This window comes from Neltuma alba, unplaced genomic scaffold (genome assembly GCF_004799145.2).
Source record: "Neltuma alba isolate B1F8T4 unplaced genomic scaffold, ASM479914v2 tig00011340_pilon, whole genome shotgun sequence".
NCBI classification, from domain to species: Eukaryota; Viridiplantae; Streptophyta; class Magnoliopsida; order Fabales; family Fabaceae; genus Neltuma; species Neltuma alba.
The window spans coordinates 447,557-471,709 of NW_021636042.1; the positions used below are offsets into that span (position 1 = coordinate 447,557).

At 37.6% G+C, this 24,153-nt stretch overlaps 2 protein-coding genes across 4 annotated transcripts; one reads left to right on the forward strand and one right to left on the reverse strand.

The window, feature by feature from the left end:
• Positions 1–449: 449 nt before the first annotated feature.
• LOC114712197 (cleavage and polyadenylation specificity factor subunit 3-II) lies at positions 450–16,416 on the forward strand. Of its 3 annotated transcripts, none has more exons than XR_003737210.1 (13): positions 450–987; positions 1,102–1,279; positions 1,363–1,435; positions 1,792–1,909; positions 2,327–2,400; positions 2,905–3,041; positions 3,870–3,933; positions 4,553–4,618; positions 10,759–10,828; positions 11,112–11,216; positions 12,908–13,049; positions 13,969–15,058; positions 15,502–15,583. XR_003737210.1 is itself a non-coding variant. In XM_028896671.1 (13 exons), the coding sequence occupies exons 1-13, from the start codon at positions 963–965 to the stop codon at positions 16,342–16,344; spliced, it is 1,992 nt and encodes a 663-aa protein (XP_028752504.1). In that variant the 5' UTR covers positions 451–962; the 3' UTR covers positions 16,345–16,416. The 3 variants fall into 3 exon arrangements, 2 of the variants coding, with proteins under 2 accessions (XP_028752504.1, XP_028752505.1); XM_028896671.1 differs by having other exon boundaries at positions 451–987; positions 13,969–14,065; positions 15,502–16,416; XM_028896672.1 differs by lacking the exon at positions 15,502–15,583 and adding an exon at positions 15,785–15,937 and having other exon boundaries at positions 451–987; positions 13,969–14,065.
• Positions 16,417–17,278: 862 nt separating this feature from the next.
• On the reverse strand, positions 17,279–22,191 carry LOC114712235 (probable UDP-3-O-acyl-N-acetylglucosamine deacetylase 2, mitochondrial). Its single transcript, XM_028896713.1, has 7 exons — positions 21,973–22,191; positions 21,420–21,728; positions 19,937–20,143; positions 19,080–19,178; positions 18,529–18,593; positions 17,906–18,050; positions 17,279–17,596 (listed from the first exon to the last, which is right to left on the reverse strand). The coding sequence occupies exons 1-7, from the start codon at positions 22,189–22,191 to the stop codon at positions 17,543–17,545; spliced, it is 1,098 nt and encodes a 365-aa protein (XP_028752546.1). The 3' UTR covers positions 17,279–17,542.
• Between the last annotated feature and the right edge of the window lie 1,962 nt (positions 22,192–24,153).

Genomic DNA, 24,153 nt, shown 5'->3' on the forward strand with positions numbered 1-24,153 from the left:
GCTCTTATTTTAGTTTTTTTTATCTCTCAAATTTCATATTATAAGTTTTGATCTCCAAGTTTTGATTGAATTATAATGACTAATATCTTAAATGAAAAAAATTTAAGGGATAAATTTTTTTATTAAACCTTATTTTAATCATAAATTCATTTTGCAAATAATATATTTTGGATGAAAGTAACGAATTATATTTTTGTTAGTAAAAATTACTTTATTTTCTTTTCAATTTTTCAGTAAACCATTTTTAATTGGGTCTGATTTTGATCTGGTTTGCCCTTAGTTTTCTTTGGGTTAGGGCGGGCTTAAGCATAAGTCGGCAAAAAACCAAAAAAAGCGTCTTACGCATAGGGTCGAACCAAAGGGCTCAAAGATTTCAGATCCGTGTTAAAGAATTTAAGGCGGCTAGGGCTTTGCAATTGCATGCGCAAAAAATGCTGGGTCGAAGCATAGGGCTTGGATTTTTTGCCTCCTGGGCTTTTTGAACATCGCCCATTTTGATGGGGTAGGAGGTGTAGACTGTAGACCATCCTCCTCCGCCGCCTGCTATTGTCGGACAACCCGAACCGTGGGCAGCCGGCCGGTGATTTCGGGATCACAGCACCTTCTGCCGTGATTTCGGCCGGTGTTAAAGCAGATTGTACTGTCGCTCGTTTGATCTGAAGCATAGCGAGAACTTTAAAAATCCAAAAAAAAAACCGTTAACTAAACGGATAAACTATTAGGATTGGCCCAACCTTTTGTTGAATCAGGAGAGAACTGGAGGGAAAGGCCTGTAGAGAATCCGGACGGCGCTGCTCTTCATTCCAGTTCTGCACGGGGGGACACCAAACCATCAGACTACCCGAGCTTCCCATCACCGGCAGCAGGCCAGCAGCATCCGCGACGATAAGGAGGAAATCACTCCGGCCACCGTCACTCCATGCCTAGCGAAGGTTGCGCCTTTTGATCAAGAAACACTAGCCATGGCCATAGAATGTCTGGTTCTGGGTAATCAAGCTCTTTCCTTTTCCTTCTTTGTATGCTCCAGTTTTTGAATTCTTGTAAGTTTTTTATATTTCATTCATGTACTTTCTTTAAAGGCTTTTGCTGGTTATACCGCAGGTGCTGGGCAAGAAGTTGGGAAGAGCTGTGTGGTTGTGACCATCAATGGCAAGCGAATCATGTTCGATTGTGGAATGCACATGGGCTATTTGGACCATCGCCGATACCCCGACTTCTCTCTCGTCTCCAAGCTCGGAGATTTTGACGATGCTCTCACTTGCATCATCATCACTCATTTGTACGATAGAAACTCTCCATTTTTGCTATACCATTAAGTGAAGTTATCTTAGCATGACAACATATTCATTTGCAAATATTCAGTCACTTGGATCACGTTGGAGCATTACCTTATTTCACGGAAGTTTGTGGTTATCGTGGTCCTGTTTATATGACGGTGAGTTCTTTTTCATGCTTGATAAAAGTTTTGCCTGAATTTTCTCAGGGATTTGATTCATGTGTTCATGAAGAGAGTTCAATAACACAAGCGTTTTAGGAGTCACAGAACTTATGAGACCGTAAAGGAGTAGGCCTGGTCACTCAAAAGCCTGATATAAATCTACTTTCATCCAGTAATACGGAGTCTAATTTCATCTAATCATTTATTTATATTTCCTTGTATGTTCTACCCCTTGAGAGGATGTATAAAGTGTAAGCTATATGGATTCTGAAATCTGATTCATTTTTACATACAGTTCCTGATGTATCCTGATTCTATTTATTGATGTCCTTGTTATTCCATTTGGAATGCAGTACCCAACAAAAGCCTTGGCTCCTTTGATGTTGGAGGATTATCGTAAAGTGATGGTTGATCGTAGGGGAGAAGAAGAACAATTTACTTCTGAACATATTGCGCAGTGTATGAAGAAAGGTAATGTAGGATTAATCTTTTCTTATCCCCCCCCAAAAAAAAATTATGTTTATACATTGTCTTTCTCTGCATACAAAAGATTTATTCTATATTGACTGGCCTCGATTATGTTCTTGTTTGAGGGTATTGTATCTTCCATCTTTATGTAATGTCTGTAGTTATTTAAGCTTTGACACACGCGCTCAACTATATTGTGTACAATATTGCCAAACCAGATTTGAGCGTTGTGGGCTCATGAAGGGTGTAATTCTCCCTCTGCAGTTTTTTCATATTTTATCCCCAAACTCAGAGTTGAACAGTGATTGGGCTGCTTTAATAAGCTTTTGAGCATGCAGTTGCTACTCCAAATTATCTACTCGCCTAATGTCTAAATATGGCACCTCATTTTTACTATCTTATTTGGGTTCTTGTGTGTAGTTGTAGCTGTTGATCTGAAGCAAACTGTGCAGGTTGATGGAGATCTTCAGATTCGTGCCTACTATGCAGGCCATGTAAGGCTTTTAAGCTTCATGTTTGCTATAATTTAGTATGTGATGGGTACCTAAGTGGGATGGGGAATCTTACTCCAAAAGCTAGCTGTTGAAGTGGGTGAACCAACCCACTTAAATATCTCATTGAGCATCCCATTCTACTCAATGTGGGACTTGGTATTCCATACTACCAAGTCCCTATCAATTGGTGCCCCCATGGAAAGTTGATGTCTCGGCGGCTACACTTCATGGCACTTCGCTTGGCATCCTATTGATCAGAACCCTTCATGGGTGGCCCTCTCCGGAGCCATCAATGGCCTGGCCTTGATACCAATTGATGGGTACTAAAGTGGGATGGGGAACCATACCCCAAAAGCTAGCTGTTGAAGCAGGAGAATCAACCCACTTAAATACCCATTGAGCATTCCATTCCACTCAATATGGGACGTGTTATCCCATACTACCACCTCCCCATTAGTGTATTACTATTCTTAACCAATAATCTCTCCTATGTGATTTGATTAGGTTATTGGAGCAGCAATGTTCTATGTAAAGGTTGGGGATGCAGAAATGGTTTACACAGGTGACTACAACATGACACCAGACAGACACCTTGGAGCAGCTCAAATTGATCGATTACGTCTTGACCTTGTTATAACTGAGTAAGAATGCCTATGTCTTGTGTGAATGCATCATATAATGACGTTGGTAATCTTTTTCTGTTGGTGTCATAATTCCTATTTAAGGATGGCTTTGAAAACTCTGATCCTCATACTGCTTAGAGTCGTGAGGGTTTTTTTTTAAAAAAAAAAAAAATCCTTTAATGAATAATATATGTCTCAATAGCCTGCAAGAGGCCTTACATCTTATTCTTTTGGTATAAGAATATTCTTTTTCAAAAAAATAACGTCTCTGGTCACATGACAAGGTTTAAACTGTCTTATTCTTAGTTATAATTCCTTGAGTAGTTGAGTAAGGGAGAAAGCTACACGCTAACTTTGCAAGATAAAGACTAAAAGACAAATTAGATATGGTTGGTCAGTGAGTTCAAAGGTAGGATGTCAAATATACTGGCTCCTTTATGGCAAAGACAAATTATGAGAATTCCTTTCAAGATGACAAACCTTGTAGCTGATTGCCAACCTATGATATTTTGGACTAATCCTTCTTATTGCATTATGTTAAGGAAAACGTGAGAAATTGCTGTGAGCTTCTCGCTCTGCATTCTTTAGAACATAGGATTGTTCTTAGCATCTGAATTTTGACAGTCCATAGCTATTTTGAATGTATGTCACACACTATCTTGTTCTATTAACAACGGGTTGAGTTTTGAAGCTAACGTATATTTATTATTTATTTTTTTCAGTAGAATTGTGGCCACCTACTCAAATTTCAAATATGTTAAATGATTTTGGGTTTTTCGATTCCATTTTTATGATGGCTTTAGCTTGGACGGGTTATTGATATTTTTATAAGTACTTCTGTTGCAGATCCACATATGCAACTACAATACGGGATTCAAGATATAGCCGTGAGAGGGAATTCCTGAAAGCTGTATGTAGTTAGCAGTATCCACTTTAAATTAAATGTGCATTTGTAAAGTTTTTGTTATTCATCTCGTAAAAAAAAGCTAATAATACTCTATACAGGATTTTAGTGACTCCCTTAATCCAGCCTTCTATCATGTGTGCCTAATTATGATGGTAAATTAGGTCGTAAAATTAAACACACATTTCTAGCATAGCTTTGTTATTCATAAGATTCAGTTATATTAATCTTGAGGAGGGCAGGATGCTGACTGGCCAAGTTATCTTTGAGGTTACATGAAATCATCTCAAGTTACAAATTGAATTAGTATTGTATTTGCCAAATATTCTGCTAGTGTTCATTTTACTTTGGGTTAAGGTGCATCCAGCGTCCCGAATGTATCCTAAAGTATTTTGTGGTGTATCTAGCACTTTGAAGTATTTTTTTTAAGTGCTTCTGGCGTAGTATTTTTTTGTGCATCCAATACTTTGAAATATTTTAAGGTGCTGAATGCATTGCAAAATGTTTTAGGATACTGGATGTACCTGAGAAAATACTTCTGGATGCACCTTAACCTTTTTACTTTGTGTTTTGCATTTTATCTAGGTGCACATGATTTACAGTAACTGCCACTCTGTCACACTAGGTTCATAAATGTGTTTCTAGTGGAGGGAAGGTACTTATTCCAACATTTGCTCTTGGAAGAGCTCAGGTACGTTGTCCAAAATGATCATTAATCGTGCTGACTATAATTTCTGATTTCATAGGCTTGCAACTATTGGACAATTGCAATTATTGTACCTGTGATATATTTGATGATGAAATTTGTAGAGATATGATATGATATTATATAAATATTATGTAATTATGATTAAGATATGATATGATATGATATCATCATAATGAGCCATTAATGCAAAGGCTCCTCCCACTTGTGTATATATATGTGCATATTCTGAGCAATAAAAAACAAGAGAATTATTTTCCATATTATTCTATTCTCTACATGGTATCAGAGCGTGAGAATTTTTTTCTGGGTGGTAATTTTCGGTTGCTACAGTACCAAAATTACCGTGTGAGCTTGTGACCCCCCTTCCCAACGCTTCCTTTGGTGCCACCGCCCTGCCCAACCTTCTTCCCTCCTTCGGACTGGCCAACCACCAAAGTTCGACGGCCATCCGAGCTGTGCGTGGATCTCACGCGCCTCCTGCAAGTTCGCTGAAATTCCACGCGCCGGTGCGTGAGACACCCGTTTCACCGGCGACTTCAACGATTGGCGGCGAAACCTGATTTCCGGCGAGATTGTGGTGCTTCCTTGGTGTGGGTACGACGTGGTGCACTGTTCACTCCGACGTCCGTACGGTCCGTACGGTTTATTACTTTCTGGCATTCTGTTCTGTTTCTGGCGCATCTCCGGCACTCTGTTTGTGCAATTCAGTTCTGTTTGCAGCTCCCTGTGTAGCTGTTGGCCTTTTCATTGCTTTGGTATTCATTAGGTGATCCGGGTATCGTGCTTTGTGTTCCTGTGTGACACTCTTTCACATTCCCTTTGGTTAGTGCATTTCATCTATGGCTGAAATTAAATCTGTCTCGGAGCTTGTCCCAACTGTTACTAAAATTACTGATCACAAGTTGACTTGGGTAAATTATTTGGATTGGAGTAAAACCATTCGCCTCTATCTGCGGAGCATTGAGAAGGAAGACCATCTGACCGATGATCCTCCAACAACTGATTCCAAAAAGGCCTGGTTGCGAGATGATGCACGGCTATTTTTCCAGATCCGTAATTCCATTGACAGTGAGATTATTCCCTCTATTAATCACTGTGAATTGGTTAAGGAACTAATGGATTATTTAGATTTTTTGTATTCAAGAAAAGGAAATATCTCTCGTGTTTACGAGGTCTGCAAAGCTTTCTATCGTTCTGAAAAACAGGATCGTCCTCTCAAAGCCTACTTTATGGACTTTAAAAGGATGTATGAAGAACTGAATGTGTTAATGCCTTTTACTGCTGATTTGAAGGTTCAGCATAAGCAACGGGAGCAAATGGCTATTATGAGCTTTCTTACTGGTCTCTCACCTGAGTACGACACAGTTCGGTCTCAAATCTTATCCGGATCTGAGATTTCTGACCTTCAAGATGTGTTTTCCAGAGTAATGAGAGCTGAGAATCTCTTGCCACCAGCTACTAGTATTCCTACAAGTGCCTTGCTCAGTAAGGGCACCTATGAGACTCGTAGTCCCATTGATAACCGCGGGGGGCCTACTCGTGGTGGTTCCAAGCAAGGGGGAGCCCCTTCTGATTCCAGTGGGGTAGTGTGTTATTACTGCAAAGAACCGAGGCACACAAAACGCGCATGTCGAAAACTTCAGAATAAACAGCAACGGAATAACTCTGCCCACGTGGCTACACAAGCCAGTGTCCACGTGGCTACACAAGCCAGTGACACAGTCATGATTTCTGCTGCTGAGTATGCCCAGTTAAAATCTACTACGCCGTCTGTGAGTGCGGCAGCTACAACAGGTAATAATGCTACTGCCCTTGCTTCTTCTTCCTCAAAGTGGATCATAGATTCCGGGGCTACTGATCATATGACAGGTAACCGCCATCTGTTCTCCTCTTATAATGCTTTTGCCAATCCGTCAAGTGTTTCCATCGCTGATGGTTCCCAGTCTCAAGTTCTCGGTTCTGGCACTGTTAATCCCACACCCTCTATCCGTTTGTCATCTATGCTAAATGTCCCTAAACTTGCTTTTAATCTCCTATCTCCCAGTAAACTCACCCGTCAACTAAACTGTTGGGTCTCACTTTTTCCTTCTCATTGCTTGATACATGATCTTTTGACGAGACGGATTATTGGTAGAGGTTATGAATCTGGCAGGCACTATATATACTGGATGATCGGGTGTCTCATACGGTGGCTTGCGCTAGCAGTCATTCTCCCTTTGAAGTTCATTGTCGATTGGGTCATTTGTCTCTATCTACTCTTAAGAAAGTTTATCCTCAATTTCAGCATTTGTCGTCTTTAGATTGTGAGTCATGTCAGTTTGCCAAGCATCATCGTCTTCCTTTAGTGTCTCGTGTCAATAAACGGGTTTCATCCCCTTTTGAGTTAGTCCATTCTGATGTTTGGGGTCCTTGTCCTGTAGAGTCCAAAGTAGTATTTAAATACTTTGTTACATTTGTTGATGATTATTCCCGAACAACTTGGTTATATTTAATGAAACATCGTTTTGAACTGTTTTCTCATTTTTATGCCTTTTGTGCTGAGATTAAAACTCAATTTAATGTTTCTATTCGCACCTTACGAAGTGATAATACTAAAGAATATCTCTCTGCTTCATTCCAATCTTACATGCTTCAAAATGGTATACTTCATCAGTCATCTTGTGTCAATACACCAGCTCAAAATGGTGTTGCAGAAAGAAAAAATCGCCACCTACTTGAAGTAGCCTGTGCACTTTTGTTTCAAATGCAGGTTCCTAAACCATTTTGGGCTGACGCGGTCTCCACTGCATGATGCTTCCTTATTAATCGAATGCCTTCCTCTATTTTTGATGGTAACTCTCCTTTTTCTACCCTCTTTTCTTCTAAGCCTTTGTTCCCTATTGCTCCTAAGATATTTGGGTGTGTCTGTTTTGTGCGGGATGTACGTCCATCTATTTCAAAGTTAGACCCCAAGTCTCTTAAATGTGTCTTCCTTGGATACTCCCAGGTCCAAAAAGGTTATCGTTATTTCTCACCTACTCTCAATCGTTATTTAGTATCTGCAGATGTCACCTTTCAGGAGTCCACCCCATATTTCTCGTGTTCTTCCCCACCTGCTCCACCTGCGGAGGAGGATGACCTTTTAATGTACTCTGTCACTTCACCATCACCGTCGTCGCAAGCACCCGCTCCCACACTCGTTCAACCATTTGATCATGTGTATACATGACGGTCAAAGGAGATTACTACCGCCACGCTAGCTTCTATTCCTCCCTGGTTCGCCTCGCCCTCAGATCCTGAGTTGAGCAACACTGAACCTCATTCTGACCCTCACCCTGAGACACCTCCTGTTCCAGACCCGGATGCCTCTCTTGATCTACCCATTGCCCTTCATAAAGGTAAACGTACTTGTGCCCATCCTATTTCATTTTTTGTTTCATATGACCACTTGTCTCCTGTGTCCAGTTCCTTTGTTGCCTCCCTCAATACTATCTCTGTGCCCAGAACTATTCGTGAAGTCTTGGCCCACTCGGGTTGGCGTGCTGCAATGGAAGAGGAGATGGCAGCCCTTGATCGGGCTGGTACATGGACCCTAGTTGATTTACTGGCGGGTAAAAAGGCCATTGGATGTAAATGGGTGTTAACTCCGAAAACTAAGGCTGACGGCACACTTGACCGCCTTAAGGCTCGCCTTGTGGCTAAAGGTTATGCACAAACCTATGGCATTGACTATTCCGAAACCTTTTCTCCTGTTGTTAAGCTCTCATCTGTCCGTATGTTCATCTCTCTGGCTGCTACTTATGATTGGGATCTACATCAATTAGACATTAAAAATGCATTCTTACATGGTGATCTCCATGAAGAGGTCTATATGGAGCAACCACCTGGGTTCGTTGCTCAGGGGGAGCGTGGGAAAGTATGTCGTCTTAAGAGGCCCTTGTATGGTTTGAAGCAAATCCCTCGTGCATGGTTTGACCGGTTCAGTACTGTTGTACAGAAATTTGGCATGAGCCAAAGCAAGTGTGATCATTTTGTATTTTATCAAAGAACAGCGGCTGGCATGATTCTCTTGGTGGTATATGTCGATGACATTGTGATCACAGGCAGTAATGGTTCGGGCATCTCATCCCTCAAGTCCTTTCTTAATTCCCACTTTCAGACGAAGGATCTGGGCTCTTTGACATACTTTCTAGGTATTGAAGTTATGAGAAGCAAGAAGGGCATATTACTGACGCAGCGCAAATATGTTCTTGACCTACTAAAGGAAACTGGAAAGTTGGGAGCAGCACCGACCAATTTCCCTATGGTTCACAACCCACTCCTTGACGCTGATGGGAGCATACCACTTGATGACTCTCTTGATGATGAGAAACGGATGCTTGAGGCTCAAAAGAGCAAACCCTTTGAGAATCCTGAGAGGTACAGGAGAATGATTGGCAAGTTAAACTATCTCACGGTAACTCGCCCGGATATTACGTATTCAGTCAGAGTACTAAGCCAGTTCATGGCATCTCCGACTGTCAGACAGTGGGAAGCCTTGGAGCACGTGTTATATTATTTGAAGGGATGTCCAGGTTGTGGGATATTATACAAAAATCATGGTCATACAGACATTGAGTGCTTTTGTGATGCGGATCATGGTGGATCAAAGGCCACGAGACGGTCTACTACAGGATACTGTGTCTTTGTGGGCAGAAATCTGGTATCCTGGAAAAGCAAGAAACAAAATGTGGTGTCCCAATCGAGCGCAGAGGCCGAATACCGGGCTATGGCACAGTTTGTGTGAGATAATCTGGATATATCAGTTACTAACGGAGGTTGGCCTCAAAACTACTTTGCCAGCAAAGTTGTGGTGTGACAATAAGGCTGCCCTACATATAGCATCTAATTCTGTGTTCCATGAACGTACCAAACATATTGAGATTGATTGTCACTTTATCAAAGACAAGCTTAAAGAGAACTTCATCTCTACTAGATATGTGCGCTCTAGTGATCAATTAGGCGACCTTTTGACTAAGGCTCTAAATGGGACTTGTGTTGACTATTTGTGTGACAAGTTAGGCATGATTAACATCTATGCTCCAACTTGAGAGGGAGTGTAGAGATATGATATGATATTATGTAAATATTATGTAATTATGATTAGGATATGATATGATATGATATCATCATAATGAGCCATTAATGCAAAGGTTCCTCCTACTTGTATATATATGTGCATATTCTGAACAATAAAAAACAAGAGAATTATTTTCCATATTATTCTATTCTCTACAAAATTCACAGTCTATTCATGTTATATCAAGCAGATACACCGACTAACCAGTATGTCGGTCATTGACATTAATGATCATCTTATGAGCGGTTGACATGCATTTAAGTGTTAGAATATGAACATTATTCTTTCATATTTAAAATGTGTGGGGAAATTTTTCATATAAACCAAACGAGAAAAATTTTCATTTAAAATGCTTATAATAGAACAAACATTACAGAATTTTGTTATATGCCTACTTTTGTAGGAAAAATTTTCTCAGAGGACTTATATTTTGACAGAAAAATGGAGCCTTAATGTCAGATTTTGCATTGTGTTGCCTTCTGAAAATATTCTTACAAACTTCTGTTAGCTTTTATCTTGGAGGATCAAGGGAAATGCTGGATTCTCCGTTTCTGATTATTGTATAACAGTACAAAAATTCTAGATATTCACATATTCTATTGCAAGAAATGAACAATCTAAATTGTTGTAATATATGTGGCCTGTGTTTTTATAATCATATTTTGTAAAAGTGCGGAATTTTTGGGATAGAAGTGTATTTTTCATTCATTTGAATTGTAAGATGCATCCAAAAATATATACAAAAGGAAAAGACAAGCGAATTGAGGCTAATAAATGCTATCCTTATAGAATATTTACAATAAAACAAATGTATACCCACAAAAAGCTTCAACCAAATTTTTTGCTTTACTTAAATTTTCTACAACATATCCAATTCCTTTTATTTAATTTGCAAAACAGAAATGTAACATTTGTTTGGTCAGAGTATATTTAGCCTCCCTTTTGTTTTGATACGTTATTGGTATTAATGTATGTAGTATGTTTTTAATTCGATATAGTTTTCCAATTTATTTATGATGTGTAGGAATTATGCATTTTGTTGGATGACTACTGGGATCGCATGAATTTGAAAGTTCCTATATATTTTTCAGCAGGTTCCACTTTTCTTTCTTTTTACTTATTGAGGACATGAAAATCCTCCAAATATGAAAATTGATGATAACTTTATTTCAAAATGCCTATTATCATGCACTGCATGCCTGTGTCAAAACTGTGCAACGTATTGTGTTAAAGACTAAGATTATGGTAATGCATTACAAATAATTTCTGCTGCTTCTTGACCTGTCTATCTTCCCTGTGGTGTTTCTCCAGATATTTGTCGGCAGATTCTTCATATTGAAAGTTTAGAACTAATTATTTGAATTTGTTTTCTTGAAGGTTTGACAATCCAAGCCAATATGTACTATAAGATGCTCATTAGTTGGACAAGCCAGAAGATAAAAGACTCGTATTCTACCCATAATGCATTTGATTTTAAAAATGGTAATTTATTTCTTGATTTTGTCTCAGAAGCATCAAAATTGTATCTGGTAGCAGTGATACATGCATGTGATTGATTATAAAAAAATATAAGCATGCGTGCATGTTTTCATCTGTGCATGCAGTGTTTTTTAACAATTATATTGTATTGCGATGTTGTGATTCCAGGTTCTTGGCATTGTTGCCTTGCTATGGTTAGAGATTACAGTACCTTGTATCTAATTAGACATGTTTTTGTGTGTGTTATACGGATATTAGGAATGAGCTGCACTTCTTATGGCTTTATAATAATGCAACTTATTTGAGATTTTATACTACATGGGATTTTAATAATGCACGCTAGTGTCATAAGGCTTGTTGTTATCATTGCCATTGTAGTATTTTGGTATTGATAAGTATGAGACTTTTAGAATTTATGTGAATAAATTATTTTGGTATTTGATTAAGGTGTTTTAGATGAAGAGCCAAATTTTCTCAGATTGAAGAAGAATGGAGGTTTCAGGTCTGATCACTTTCATAAATCACAATGAAAATGGTAAGAAGAAATATGGGTTAACGGATTAAAACTTTACGTGGTATGAGAAATAGGAGTGCACAGAGTCGAAGGAACATGTCATATTATTCGTAGCTTATGAATAGTATGGTTTGCTATAGATTTTATGTTATATATTCATCGATATACTGATATTGCTGCTTTGAACCAAGGAAGAGACGAGCCCTTGAATTGTAATTGGGAAAGAGAGAGAAAGTGTGAGGAAAAGGGGAAGAGTAGAGAGATGAGAGGGAGGAACAAAGAACAAGAGGAAAAAGGAAACTCATTCTTCATCATAAGTCCAGATACCCCTATTACAACAACCCTTACACCTTATATAGCCATCGGCTTACTAATATCCTGATGGCCTATTAATCCCCTTTACTGACTACCCAACTAATTTCCTGACTACCCCTATTCTTATTACAATTACATAATACTTTATTCTCTCAAAAATTGTGACTTAATGTCAATGAAATAAGAGTGAGGCCCAACAGCCCTTATTCTCCTAAAGATTAAATGCTTTGATTGCAAAAGGCAGGGAATGAAACATAAGATTAGAAAAGGAAATAAAAATGTCTGGTTTTTACCAGAATATTGGAAAACACCCAGTTAATTGCATTTAAATCGTCAAGAATTCAAATTTTAATGAATTGGCCTTTCAAGTGGAGTTGTTAGTGATACAAGAATAAGAAGGTACTCAGTGGCGGAAAATAAGCAGAACAAATGTTTCACGTTTTAGCTATGTCATCTATGTTGTTGTTGTTGCTGTGTATGTTTCATTTTCATGGTGCTTGTTCTTCAAGGAGTCATTGTTTCCCTTGATCGATAAATAACTGACATTCTATTCTTTGCCAGTCATGTGTGTTTTTCATGTGCAATGCTAATCTTATTTCTCAATCATTGTCATCAAATTCTTCAGGTCTGGCCACGAGGCCTTGACAGTCTCGTAGCAACTGGGTATTCAGCCTGTAATATCATGTGAAAATGTTTAAAGTTGTGCTCCATATCAATTAACTACGTTCAACTACTATAAAACATTTTGTATTGTTACATATATCATCCCATATGACATCTATGGTATAACATGTGTGAGGTTATGCTTGGTTTTGTGGACTATATCACCCATTAAGTTCTCACTCATTTGATCTGGATGTTGCAGTTCACAATTTTGAACGGTCTATGATAAATGATCCTGGTCCTTGTGTTCTTTTTGCCACCCCTGGGATGATAAGTGGTGGGTTTTCACTTGAAGTATTTAAGCATTGGGCACCTTCAGAGAAGAACCTTGTCACATTGCCTGGGTAAATCCCATTTCCTCCTTTATTTTGGTCGTCTTTTTGTTTTAATACTTTTTATTTCTTATTTAACAAACAAAATAGAAACAATTGTGAGCCATATTATTTATTCTTTCCTTCGTATATTTTTTTTAGATAAATGCAAAATGATATTAATAAAACCAAAGGGTTACAGTTTATAAGCTATAACTGGAAAAAGGCAAATAAGAACCTATAGCAATAAAGGTTCTTTTGTCTAACTTGCCAAAAGAAATAGGATTAAAGAAAGATTAAAAAAAAGTATACAATATTATTGATGATATTGTTGGAAGTGTGCGTTCTGAATGTCCTTGAGCTGAGCACCTTTTCTTCCTATATGATGCAATGATATAACACATTGGATGTTTAAGCTATTTCTTCTCATGGTGCGTAAAAAGTAGGACACAGGAAACTGTCACACAAATTTAAATCCTAAAATGATGAGACTCAAGCTCTATTATCATTATCACATATTCACATAGCATGGTCCATTCATTGTATGTCTGCCATTTCAGTTTGCCAAAAAAAGTCTCTGAAGAAATACTTAAAAAGGAATCAGACACATCATGCTATTTGAAATGAGAGCCATCTACTTGGAATGTTGAGCTTCTTCAGTTTAAAAACATTTACGATAACAACAAGCCTTATCCAATAGACAGGGACGGCAACATGGATTGCACTGTGCCATTGTGCTTCATGTCATAAAGATTCAACAAAGTTTTATATTGGCTGTTGAGAGTCTAATACAACCCTCCTCCTTTACTTGAGCTTAGAACTGGCTATAAAGCATAGGCCACCATTAATGTATAGGTCCCAAAAGGAAAATTAAAAACGCATAAACGTCTTAATTTTGATATTCTATGATGGGATTGCTTTCCATTAATCAATTGCTTCGTTTCTCTTGTAGGTATTGTGTTGCTGGAACAATAGGACATAAGTTGATGTCAGGTAAGCCCACCAAAATTGACCTGGATCAAGATACCCAAATAGATGTGCGTTGCCAGGTACTTGGTTATCTCCTACCCAACTTTCCTTTTGGAAGATGTATCTTTTTCGACAGTACTCCAGTAAGGGATATTTATGTAATTGTGCAACACTACTCAATATCATTCCACTGAAACTGATCGATACATATAGAGGGAGAGCAGTCAATTAAATCGCATAGAATCCTCTCTCACTAATTGACAAAATAAATCAAAGATATTATTAAAGATAGAGATAACAAGCTGCTGAATGCTAAAACTAGAGTTACAGAGTAAACCCAATAGGAAAAAGCCCACTTTCATCCCTTCCTTTAAACTGGCGAATAGATGTTGATGATTCCAAACTTGTTAATGAACTCATCAAACTTAGTTCCGACAAGAGGTATGGTTATCATATCCACAACTTGCTTTCCTGATGAGACGTAGGTACGTTCTATCACCTGATCTTCAATTTTCTTCTTAATAAAAAGTCAATCAATTCCAACATGCTTCCTGCAATCATGTTGTACAGGGTTATTTGCAATCTTGAGGGCAACCATACTAGAAACATCACATCTTATTTGGTGCAACCATTTCTATACCAAGTTCTTTCAACAAGCGCACAACCCATACCCTTTTACAAATTCCGAGAGTCAATTCTCTATATTCGGATTCTGCAGAGCTTCTTGACACTGCTGGCTAATTCTTAATCCTCCAAGTCACATTAGCCTGAACAAAAGTGCAGTACACTGTGGTAGAGCACCTATCATCAATTGCATCCGCCTAATCAATATTAGTGTATATCTCTACGATTCCCTGTGGTTGGTGACTTGGTGTCATTTTGTTCACATCTGTGTAAACCTCTACACTCAATTGCATCCCTTGCCTAGAGTCGTCTTGAGGTATCTAAGGATCCGATATGCAGCTTCCATATGTTTCTTTTGAGGATTGCTTCCAAACTGGCTTACGACGCCCACTGCAAAAGATATACTGGCCTTGTGTGGGATAAATAGATCAACTTTTCACCAATTTCTGGTACCTCTTCTTATTAGCACATTTTCTGTCTGGTTTTCTTCCATTTTACAATTAAGTTCCATCAGGATTTTTTCAGATCTAGCCCCCAAAATTCATCAATATCCAATTATGGAAACTACTTGGCCATATATTGAATTAAAACAGGAAATATAATGCTAATCCTATAAGGGGTAAGATGCTCAAACGATCCAAACAAAATCCCCAACATTTATAACCTACGGAAAATTATTCCTAATTTCCTGACTGCAAATTGCAAGTCCCGAACTTACTAAACCTTCTTGTCACCTTATAAATTCTTATTTATCAATTTGACATTTGAAATCACATCATTTTTGGTCATGTGTCTTTGGTTATTTATCTCTGATAAATAGAATGGAATCTATGCTAGTAATTTAATTTATGCTCTAAATACTCGTACTTACAATTTCTCATTAAATTGACAGGTTCATCAACTGGCTTTTAGTCCTCACACTGACGCTAAAGGTATAATGGACCTCATAAAATTTCTCTCCCCCAAGCATGTTATGCTAGTCCATGGCGAGAAGCCTAAGATGGCTTCTCTTAAAGAAAAAATTCATTCTGAGTTGGGGATTCAGTGTTATTACCCTGCAAATAATGAAACTGTATGCATCCCTTCATGTCACTATGTAAAAGCAGGAGCCTCTGACACTTTTATTCAAAGTTGCCAAAATCCAAACTTCAAGTTTCAGAAATGTTGTTCATCAGGAGCCCCTGGCACTTCTATTCAAAGTAACCAAAATCCAGACTCCAAGCTTCAGAATTGCAGTTCAGTAGCTGCGTCTAACTCATGTTTGATAGACAGAAGCCTAAGACCTCATCTCCAAGTTAAGGATCAAAGAGTAGCAGAAGGAATTTTAGTATTAGAGAAAAGCAAAAAAGCAAAGGTTGTACACCAGGACGAGCTTTTACACAATGTGGGAGAAAAGAAACATGATATTCGGTTTGCTTATTGTTGTCCTGTTCGTGTCAGTGATTCAGTAGATATCTTGAGTAAAAGCGACAGAGACTCTTGCCTTCAAATCTTACATTCAAAGCTTAATGGTGAACTATCTGGAGGAAACATCCAAAATTTTGGGGAAAATCTGCAAATGGACTCATTTCATGTCTCTGTCTGTCTAAAGGATCATTGTCCATATAGGATTCAGGAAACCTCCCTGAGTGAAACTCAAGCTGTGTATTTTTGCTGCTTTTGGGAAGCAGCAGATGAAAAGCCTGCATGGAGAATATTATCAACGATGGAGAATTTGGATTTGAGAGAAACATAGAGTGGCAGTAGGTTTACAGTTCATGTAAGCCTGAACACAACCACATGAGTTATGACAATTTAGATTTTCCTCACACACACACACACACACACACACACACACACACACACACACACACACACACACACACACACTCCACTCCACTCCACTCCACTCCACTCCACTCCACTCTTCGTTTTTAGTCATTTTTCCTTGAATTTATGGTGCTAAATACTTGAGGATAATACCAATTTTTAAACTTAGATATAAGAAAATTGTCGGATAACCATTATAAAAGGTTGAGGAAATGAGCATTTTATTCCCTTCATCATACCAAATAGAATATTACAAACCTTGTTTGTAAAGTTTGAAGCGATTAACAACAGTAATTCGGTAAAATTGATGTAAAGAAATATCTTAACTCCAATAATAACACTCCACTCCACTCCACTCCACTCCACTCCACTCTTCCTTGAATTTATGGTGCTAAATACTTGAGGATAATGCCAATTTTTAAACTTAGATATAAGAAAATTGTCGGATAACCATTATAAAAGGTTGAGGAAATGAGCATTTTATTCCCTTCATCATACCAAATAGAATATTACAAACCTTGTTTGTAAAGTTTGAAGCGATTAACAACAGTAATTCGGTAAAATTGATGTAAAGAAATATCTTAACTCCAATAATAACACTCAGATACAAGCATAATAGCAGGACGTCGATAGCCTTCTCATTGAACTGCTCATATTAAAAATACCAATAAGTTAAAAATAAAGGAGGGGAAAGGACGGGGGGCATGGAGGCATGCTGCCATGGTATTATATATAAATACACAAACATTAAAAAAAAATTATCCTTCATGGCACTGTTCATGAATCATTTAGGTTACCATCCCATTTGATGAATTGATTCTCACCCCTTTGTCTCGATGCCGTATTATTAAGACACCAAGTTTTGTCTGAATTTAGTATTTCAAACTTCTCTTTGAAATTCTCAATTTTTTCCGAAACATTATTGAGAGCGTTTTGAACAAACTAGTCACAATATAACGTAAAAAATGAGTAAGAATCAGAGGGCCATTATTCAGCTTTCCACATTGCATTGCCTTGACATCACGAAACGTCCAGATGTTTCAGCATCTCTTCTTCATGAGTTAAGCTTCAGAACAAATTCACCAACAATGAAATTTTGGAGGCCAGAGTCAACATGTGAGCCTTCAAATCGTTCCCATTAGGCGGCGTACCAGATCAGCATGCAATGCATGGCCCGCCTACGTCAAACGTTAAAACTTAAAGCTCATTAGTACATAAAATAAAGTGCAAAATACAAAAGCCTCTTGCTTGTATTTTTTTAACCGTTAGTATCATTTCTCTTTTAATTTCTAAAACCTACAGAGACCTACGATTATATGAAAAATTGCATTACACAAATCTTACCTCTATTTTCAAAACTAATGTCTCGCAGATTCTGGAAAATAAATAGCACTATTCATGGCTAATGGTGCAGCATAACAACTAACCAAATCGTTTCAAGGCATGCTCAAATGTCAAATCCTCAAACAAGAAATAAAGACACTTGCCTTGTAAGCTACAACGTGTGCCACTGGGACCCCTTGATTCCCAAACTGAGCAAAAAGGGAAAGATCTCCTATAAGATCTAGGACCTTATGGCGACATGGTTCATCATCGAAACGCAAAGGTGGATTTAACCAACCATTATGGGCACTGCACAATAGATATTACTTTATTCATATAATGAATAGCAGCAACAAATGATATGCGTATAACCACATAACTTTTCTCCTTAATCATTCAGACCCCATAGAACCTCTGGTTCCCCATGCAGTACAAGGCTTTGCCCTAATTCATTTAGATAGCATATTTTTGCACCAAAGTTCTATGCATATTCTAGCCCGATCTACAAATTCAATGTCATCAATTTCATCTTAGGTCTACCACCTCCATCAGATGTGTATAGTCCACCAAAACCATATTTTTAGTTTCCACAAACGAAATAGTATAATCTTTCAAAAAAACATATGATTGTACTTAGTATTTCTGATCCAGAGGTTCAGAAGAGGAAAGTTAGCATGCAATTTCCTGCTTTAGTATCACAGGCTAGGAACCCAGTTTACAGCAAGCATACATCACTAGAATAAAGCAAACTTAGATGTTATCTTACAGACTGTAGAAAAGCAGCTACCTGCAAACAATGGCATTTTCTAGACTACCCCCTTTAATCAGTCCAGCATTGCGCATTTGTTCAATCTGCGAGATATTTTCAGTCAAACCAGTCGGCATTACACTATTAGTTGTACATTACTCCGCGTTTACAGTAAAACACGTGAAACAACAGGCAACATTCAAACTTGCAGAATGATTTGCAAGTCATATAGCAACGTAGAAGATTTGTCAACTGGCCCTACATCATGCAATGCAAAGGAATTCAGTCCCTTTGATTATAAATCTATCAGCAGCAAATTGTATTTTCTTGCTATATGCTTCTGAAAAAGTACAAACCAAAATTTTTCTGTATAAATACTGAGGATTGAGGTTCTTCCGTATAAGTTTATTTATTTGTTTCCTTACCCAAAAAAATAGTTTATTTATCTGCTTAGATCTGATCAAACTGCCATAAATTGTTCAAGTACTATGGACAGGTGATGTCTTAAATTAAATACTTTTTCTGCTAATCATTTAGGCAACGAAAGAAGCTAATAACTAGACTAGAAATAGTAGAACTTCAGATCAAACCTCCTCATGAATGCAGAAGGTTCTCGACAAAGCTATCTGTTTGGAATAAAGTAACTTATCCAAAGGGGTTGAAAACCACTGCAATCCAATAGCACTTGCCTGCCATATGAAGATATTTCCCCATTGGTCAATGCCTGAGTAAGATTGATGGACAAATACCACATTCCACTGCTTTGTCCTATTCCAAATTTGTAATGAGAGCTAGTTTTTTAACGATTGATTAATTAAGGCACACAACTGGGATATACTTAAAAAGCTTGTAGTATCATTAAATCTGAGGTTGGACAAATAACATGTTTTTAGACATGAAAAAGAAGTAGAACTTGCAGCTTCTAGCCTATTTTTTAAGACCATAAAGTAGGCAATGTTCATCGAATAACACGTGGCCCTTGTAATTTCACCCTTTAACATGTAAATCTTCCCAAAAATATAAATAATGCTATGGAAGGAACAAGCAATAAAAGTTTACTTCGTCATTGCTTGCTTTCACCAAGTACTCTAATAAGTTATGTACTTCAATGCCATAAAAGTAAATAGTGAGATCTAGATGAGAAGAAGCAACATGAAATGTTCTTCAATGTACAAATGCATCAAATTCAGTCCTCTCTTTAGATCATTATCATAGTGAACTAAGGCAACATAAAAACTGTCAAGTGCTGGATGAAATTACATGTTCACTCAACACAATAATTGCACCAGAATTGCAAAAAGTAATTCATGATGACAATTAAATTAAATAGACAAAATACAACCGTAGGACCCACTTTTGTTAAGCCCAAATAAAAATTTAATATATAGTTCAGCTTATTTGCTTGAGGCACTGATATTGTCAATTTCATGTATCAATCTATCTTTACCTGAGGAAAGTTAATTCCATATGTTATTTGAACCATTGTTGAAGGAAATGCAGCAACAAAAGAATCATTCCTGAAAACGTACATTGGTTCATTCAGATGTGGAGCTAATTTTTCACAACTATTGCCGTGGTGATCAGTTGCCACCTTTAAGCCAACTTCTTCCACCGCTGCTACCCATTCACTAGCTGACCCATCAAATATGGGGATCTGCATGAACAATTGCGAAATGATCAATTTTCTAAGTTATGTTATAACTAGGTTATTTAAATTGCAAGTTTATATCAGTAATACACTCACCTTAATTTATTTATTTATTTTTTTTAACCAGAAACCAAGGAGGGGTAAATTAAAACAGAGGGGAATAAGACATTCTCCAAAAAATGAACTCACCTCAAAAACTGAATCTTAAGGATAATAAAGCCCAAGAAAGGACTTGTTTCTCCAATTACCCATTATCTTTTTTTTTTTGGGGGGGGGGGGTTTAAATTTGCCAACAGTCTTGGAACCTTTTTTTTTTTTTTTTTGGCTTCAAGTCTTAGAACATGTTTGGTTTCAAGCGAAAAAGCATCAAAACCATAGTTTTGGTGGAAGAAAGTAACTACTGCTTTTTACCAAAACTTTGGGTTCGGTGGCTTCCAACATGAAACCAAACAAACACTTAGCCTTTCTCTTTCACAGGGATGAAGCAAATTGATGCACTATGGATATAGCTTTTGACGAGCAGACAGAAAATTAGTTCCAGGAAAAGTAAAAATCACACTTCTAGCATTTCAAAAACCTGAAACCTCATATCAATAGTATTATGAAGTAAGTCTATTTTAAGGCCAAACTATGTTAAACCTGACAATCTGTCAAAAGAAAAGGAAAAAATCTGTTGAGATACTATGATTTCAACAAGAGACGCTCTTAAATTGTTTTTCTACGGTTTGATCGATGTTCGATATTTTGTATTATATTGACATTTAAAGACCGCATTTACTCATACGTTCTTTTAAGCTACTTTTTCCCTGGAAGATTGGACAATGACTGATGCCAAATTCTGAGTTACGTTGTTTATTTATCATGTATTTCCAATGAATATATTCCATGTAGAACGCAAAGTATTCACGTTTCAATCAACTAAATGCTTATGAGTAAAACTCGCTTTTGACAACCTCAGACAAAATGTTGATGGCCAGGTTGTCTTGATACTCATGACATGGCAAACATTAACATCAGACATGAAGCATGCTGGAATAACGGACTGATGCTCAGAAATGCAAAGGCTTGAGGTTCTTGTATTTAAAAAATAAAAAATGTATATGATATATATTTAAAATTTTTCCAGGTTTGATGTGCATACATGGGAATACATTGTATCAGAGACTTTCAGTTTTGATAGTTGATGTTGTCCTGCCAGTAAACACGTTATTGCAGGAAACATGAGTCTAAATGAACATTCAAAATTTAAAAATCAACGAGATTTGACATTTGACAAACTCACCTCAGCACAATCTCCTCCAGAATCCACATTTTCTATCTCAATTCTGCAATTATCAACACCAGTCGCCTCCAAAGCAGAAAGCAAGTGCTCAACAGTTCGTACTCTGAAACCATCTTTGCACAATGTGGTGCAGAGAGGTGACTGGTGAGCAAAATCAATCGACGCTGGTATCGAATTGGACCGGAAATCGAAATACCTCCCTTCTCCTACAAATCCAGGACCGAGTTTGACTACTGAAGCCTTCCCAGAGTGTAAAGTGTTACCTCGCCGCTCTACACAACCTGCTAGGGTTTGCTGAAGCCTGCCAGTCTGCGGTCAAAGATGAAGGCATGAATTAAACTAAATTAAGTTCGATAGACGTAAATAAATAAAACCGAAAAAATGGCTTAGTATGTCGAACAGTGCCGTCTCCAACATTTGGCATTCATTTAACGGAAGTATATAAACATAATACAGAGAGATGCAGCTTGCAAAAGGCAATTTAGCTTGGATGTAACTGAATTTTCTCGGAAACCAAACAGCGAGGAAAGAAGTGAAGAGAGAAAGAACGTACCGGTTTCCATGAGATGAGCTTTGAAGATCTCAGAGCACGGAAAGCAACCATGCTCAGAGAAAGCGAGTCTAGTTCGGAGTAGCAGCAGGACCGGAGGAGACCATAGGGCAACGTATCCACAGAAGCAAGGTAGACTGGTTTTGGCGGGATAGAGCAGACCACGAACACGGAGGGCCGTTGCTTCGCGGCAAAAACCACCAAATTGAAATAGCTGGGCATTTGGGAATTCTCTACCACCAATAGGGTGTGCATGGACCACGGACGGGTTTGTTGTCAACTCGAAGTCTGGTCTAATAAAGATCTTGGGCTGAAAATGACAGCTCGAGGTCTGGTCCAATCCAATATCAACTTGAGGTCGGGTTGGACTAGACTTAGTTTTCTGGACTGCCTGGACCAGTCCAAACAGTCTAGGACCTAAATTTATTTTTTTAAAATTTTTTCTTTCAATAGGAGACAGATTGTAACTTACTATATAAAATTTTGTACATATTTTAATCCAAAGTTCATCAAATTTAATCATTCTCTTTTAATTTCCCAATAATGTCATGTTTTATTAATTAATCCTCATTAATATAGATCTTATATTGTAGAAAATATATACGCATGCTCATTACTTAGGAAGTTAATAAATAAATCTTGATTATTTGAATAGACAAAAAATTTATATATAGAAAAATTAAACCAAATTAAAATTATATAAACAATAATTAAAAAAAATCGGACTAGACTGGACTGGACTAACTAGTTTGAGGGGCTAGTCCTTAGTCCAGTCCAGCCCGATGAGACTAGTCCGATCCAATCTGGTCCAGTCTTGTTTCAGGTTAATGTTTTCTGGACCGGACTGGACTGGATTTGCTCGGGTTGGACCGGACCATACCAGACCACCGGGTTTTTGCACAGCCCTACACCAACGCTTAACGCCACGACTTTGAAACCCTTGGAATGTGGGCTTCCCACATGGGCTTGGGCTCATTATTTTCTCATATATGGGCTTACATTGCTGAAGCCCAGTGTATAAAATATGGGCTTACAAGTCAGACTGCAGACCTTATCTTTTTTTTTTTTAATTCTTTTTCTAGAGTTACGATGTAGATTTGTTAAAAAAACTTTATACTCTGCCCCTTGTCTGTGGGTTCAGCTAGCGAAGGGGTCAGACTCTCTCACTAAAAGAAGGAGGTTTGATCCTGGGGAGTGTCACTTTATTGTGGCTATAGTCGCGATGTTGGGCAGGCATCACTACAACATGGTAAAACGGGAAAATTCCTATCCATCGGGCCAAGAAAAAAGGACTTGCTTGTTATGTTCCCGTGCCTGTAGGGACAGGACCTAGTCGATCAAACGTTAGGTGTCCTGTTCTTAGATCATGGGTGAACCCAATCCCTTTCTTAAAAATTTATTACAAAAAAAAAAACTTTATATTCAAGAATACTAAGCACCTGAAAGCTTTTTTTTTATTATAAATTTATTCTAAAATTTTAAAATCATAGCTTCTTATTATTAAAAATTTTAACAGTCAACATTATTTTTTTTAATAATGTTTACCCGGCACATATCTCATCAAAAATTTATCATTTAATTTGAAGGTAATAAAAGATAAATACATGCTACGAATAGTAATAATGTCATACGTCTTACCTGTAAGTTTTACAGGAATAAGATACAGCATTGTATACTTATCATCATCATCCTTTTAGACAAGGTCAGTTTTAAAAAACATTAAATTAACCTCGATAGTCAATATTTAAAGAAAGAATAAACTCTTTTGTCCGTGGAGTACAGTACACTTCTTATACTGATTAAAAATTAAATTAAATTAAATCGAGGATGATAAGAAAGAAAGACGTATCCAAATGGGTATTTGTAAAGTTGGCTACCATATTCAAATGAGACGGCTTCTGTATTAGCGCCTTCAATTTTGAACCAAAAGAAAGGGGGACCAAAGAAAGATTTGTGGATTTGCCTGGTCACTGAAAAATGAAAATGGTCCCCGGTTTTGTTCCTTCTTTTTTCACTTTCTCAACGAAGGAGATTTAGACCGATTTTTCTCAGTCTTTGATATAATGATCAAATTTAGGTCCTTGTCTCGTTCATGAATCACACTTGAAATTCTGTTATTTTATTGGCATGGTCGGTCGTTAGAGTCAAAAAAGTTTTTATTCTTTTATCCTCCCTTTTTGTATA

Excerpts from the sequence above, each read along its gene's own strand:
- LOC114712197 (XM_028896671.1), top strand. The coding sequence starts at position 963 with ATGGCCATAGAATGTCTGGTTCTGG. Across the intron at positions 1,436-1,791 it reads GTGGTCCTGTTTATATGACG|TACCCAACAAAAGCCTTGGC; the intron begins GTGAGTTCTTTT and ends TTTGGAATGCAG. Across the intron at positions 14,066-15,501 it reads AAATAGATGTGCGTTGCCAG|GTTCATCAACTGGCTTTTAG; the intron begins GTACTTGGTTAT and ends TTAAATTGACAG.
- LOC114712235 (XM_028896713.1), bottom strand. The coding sequence starts at position 22,191 with ATGCCCAGCTATTTCAATTTGGTGGTTTTTGCCGCGAAGCAACGGCCC. Across the intron at positions 21,729-21,972 it reads AGCTCATCTCATGGAAACCG|ACTGGCAGGCTTCAGCAAAC; the intron begins GTACGTTCTTTC and ends CTTTGACCGCAG. Across the intron at positions 18,051-18,528 it reads GAAAATGCCATTGTTTGCAG|TGCCCATAATGGTTGGTTAA; the intron begins GTAGCTGCTTTT and ends TCTATTGTGCAG.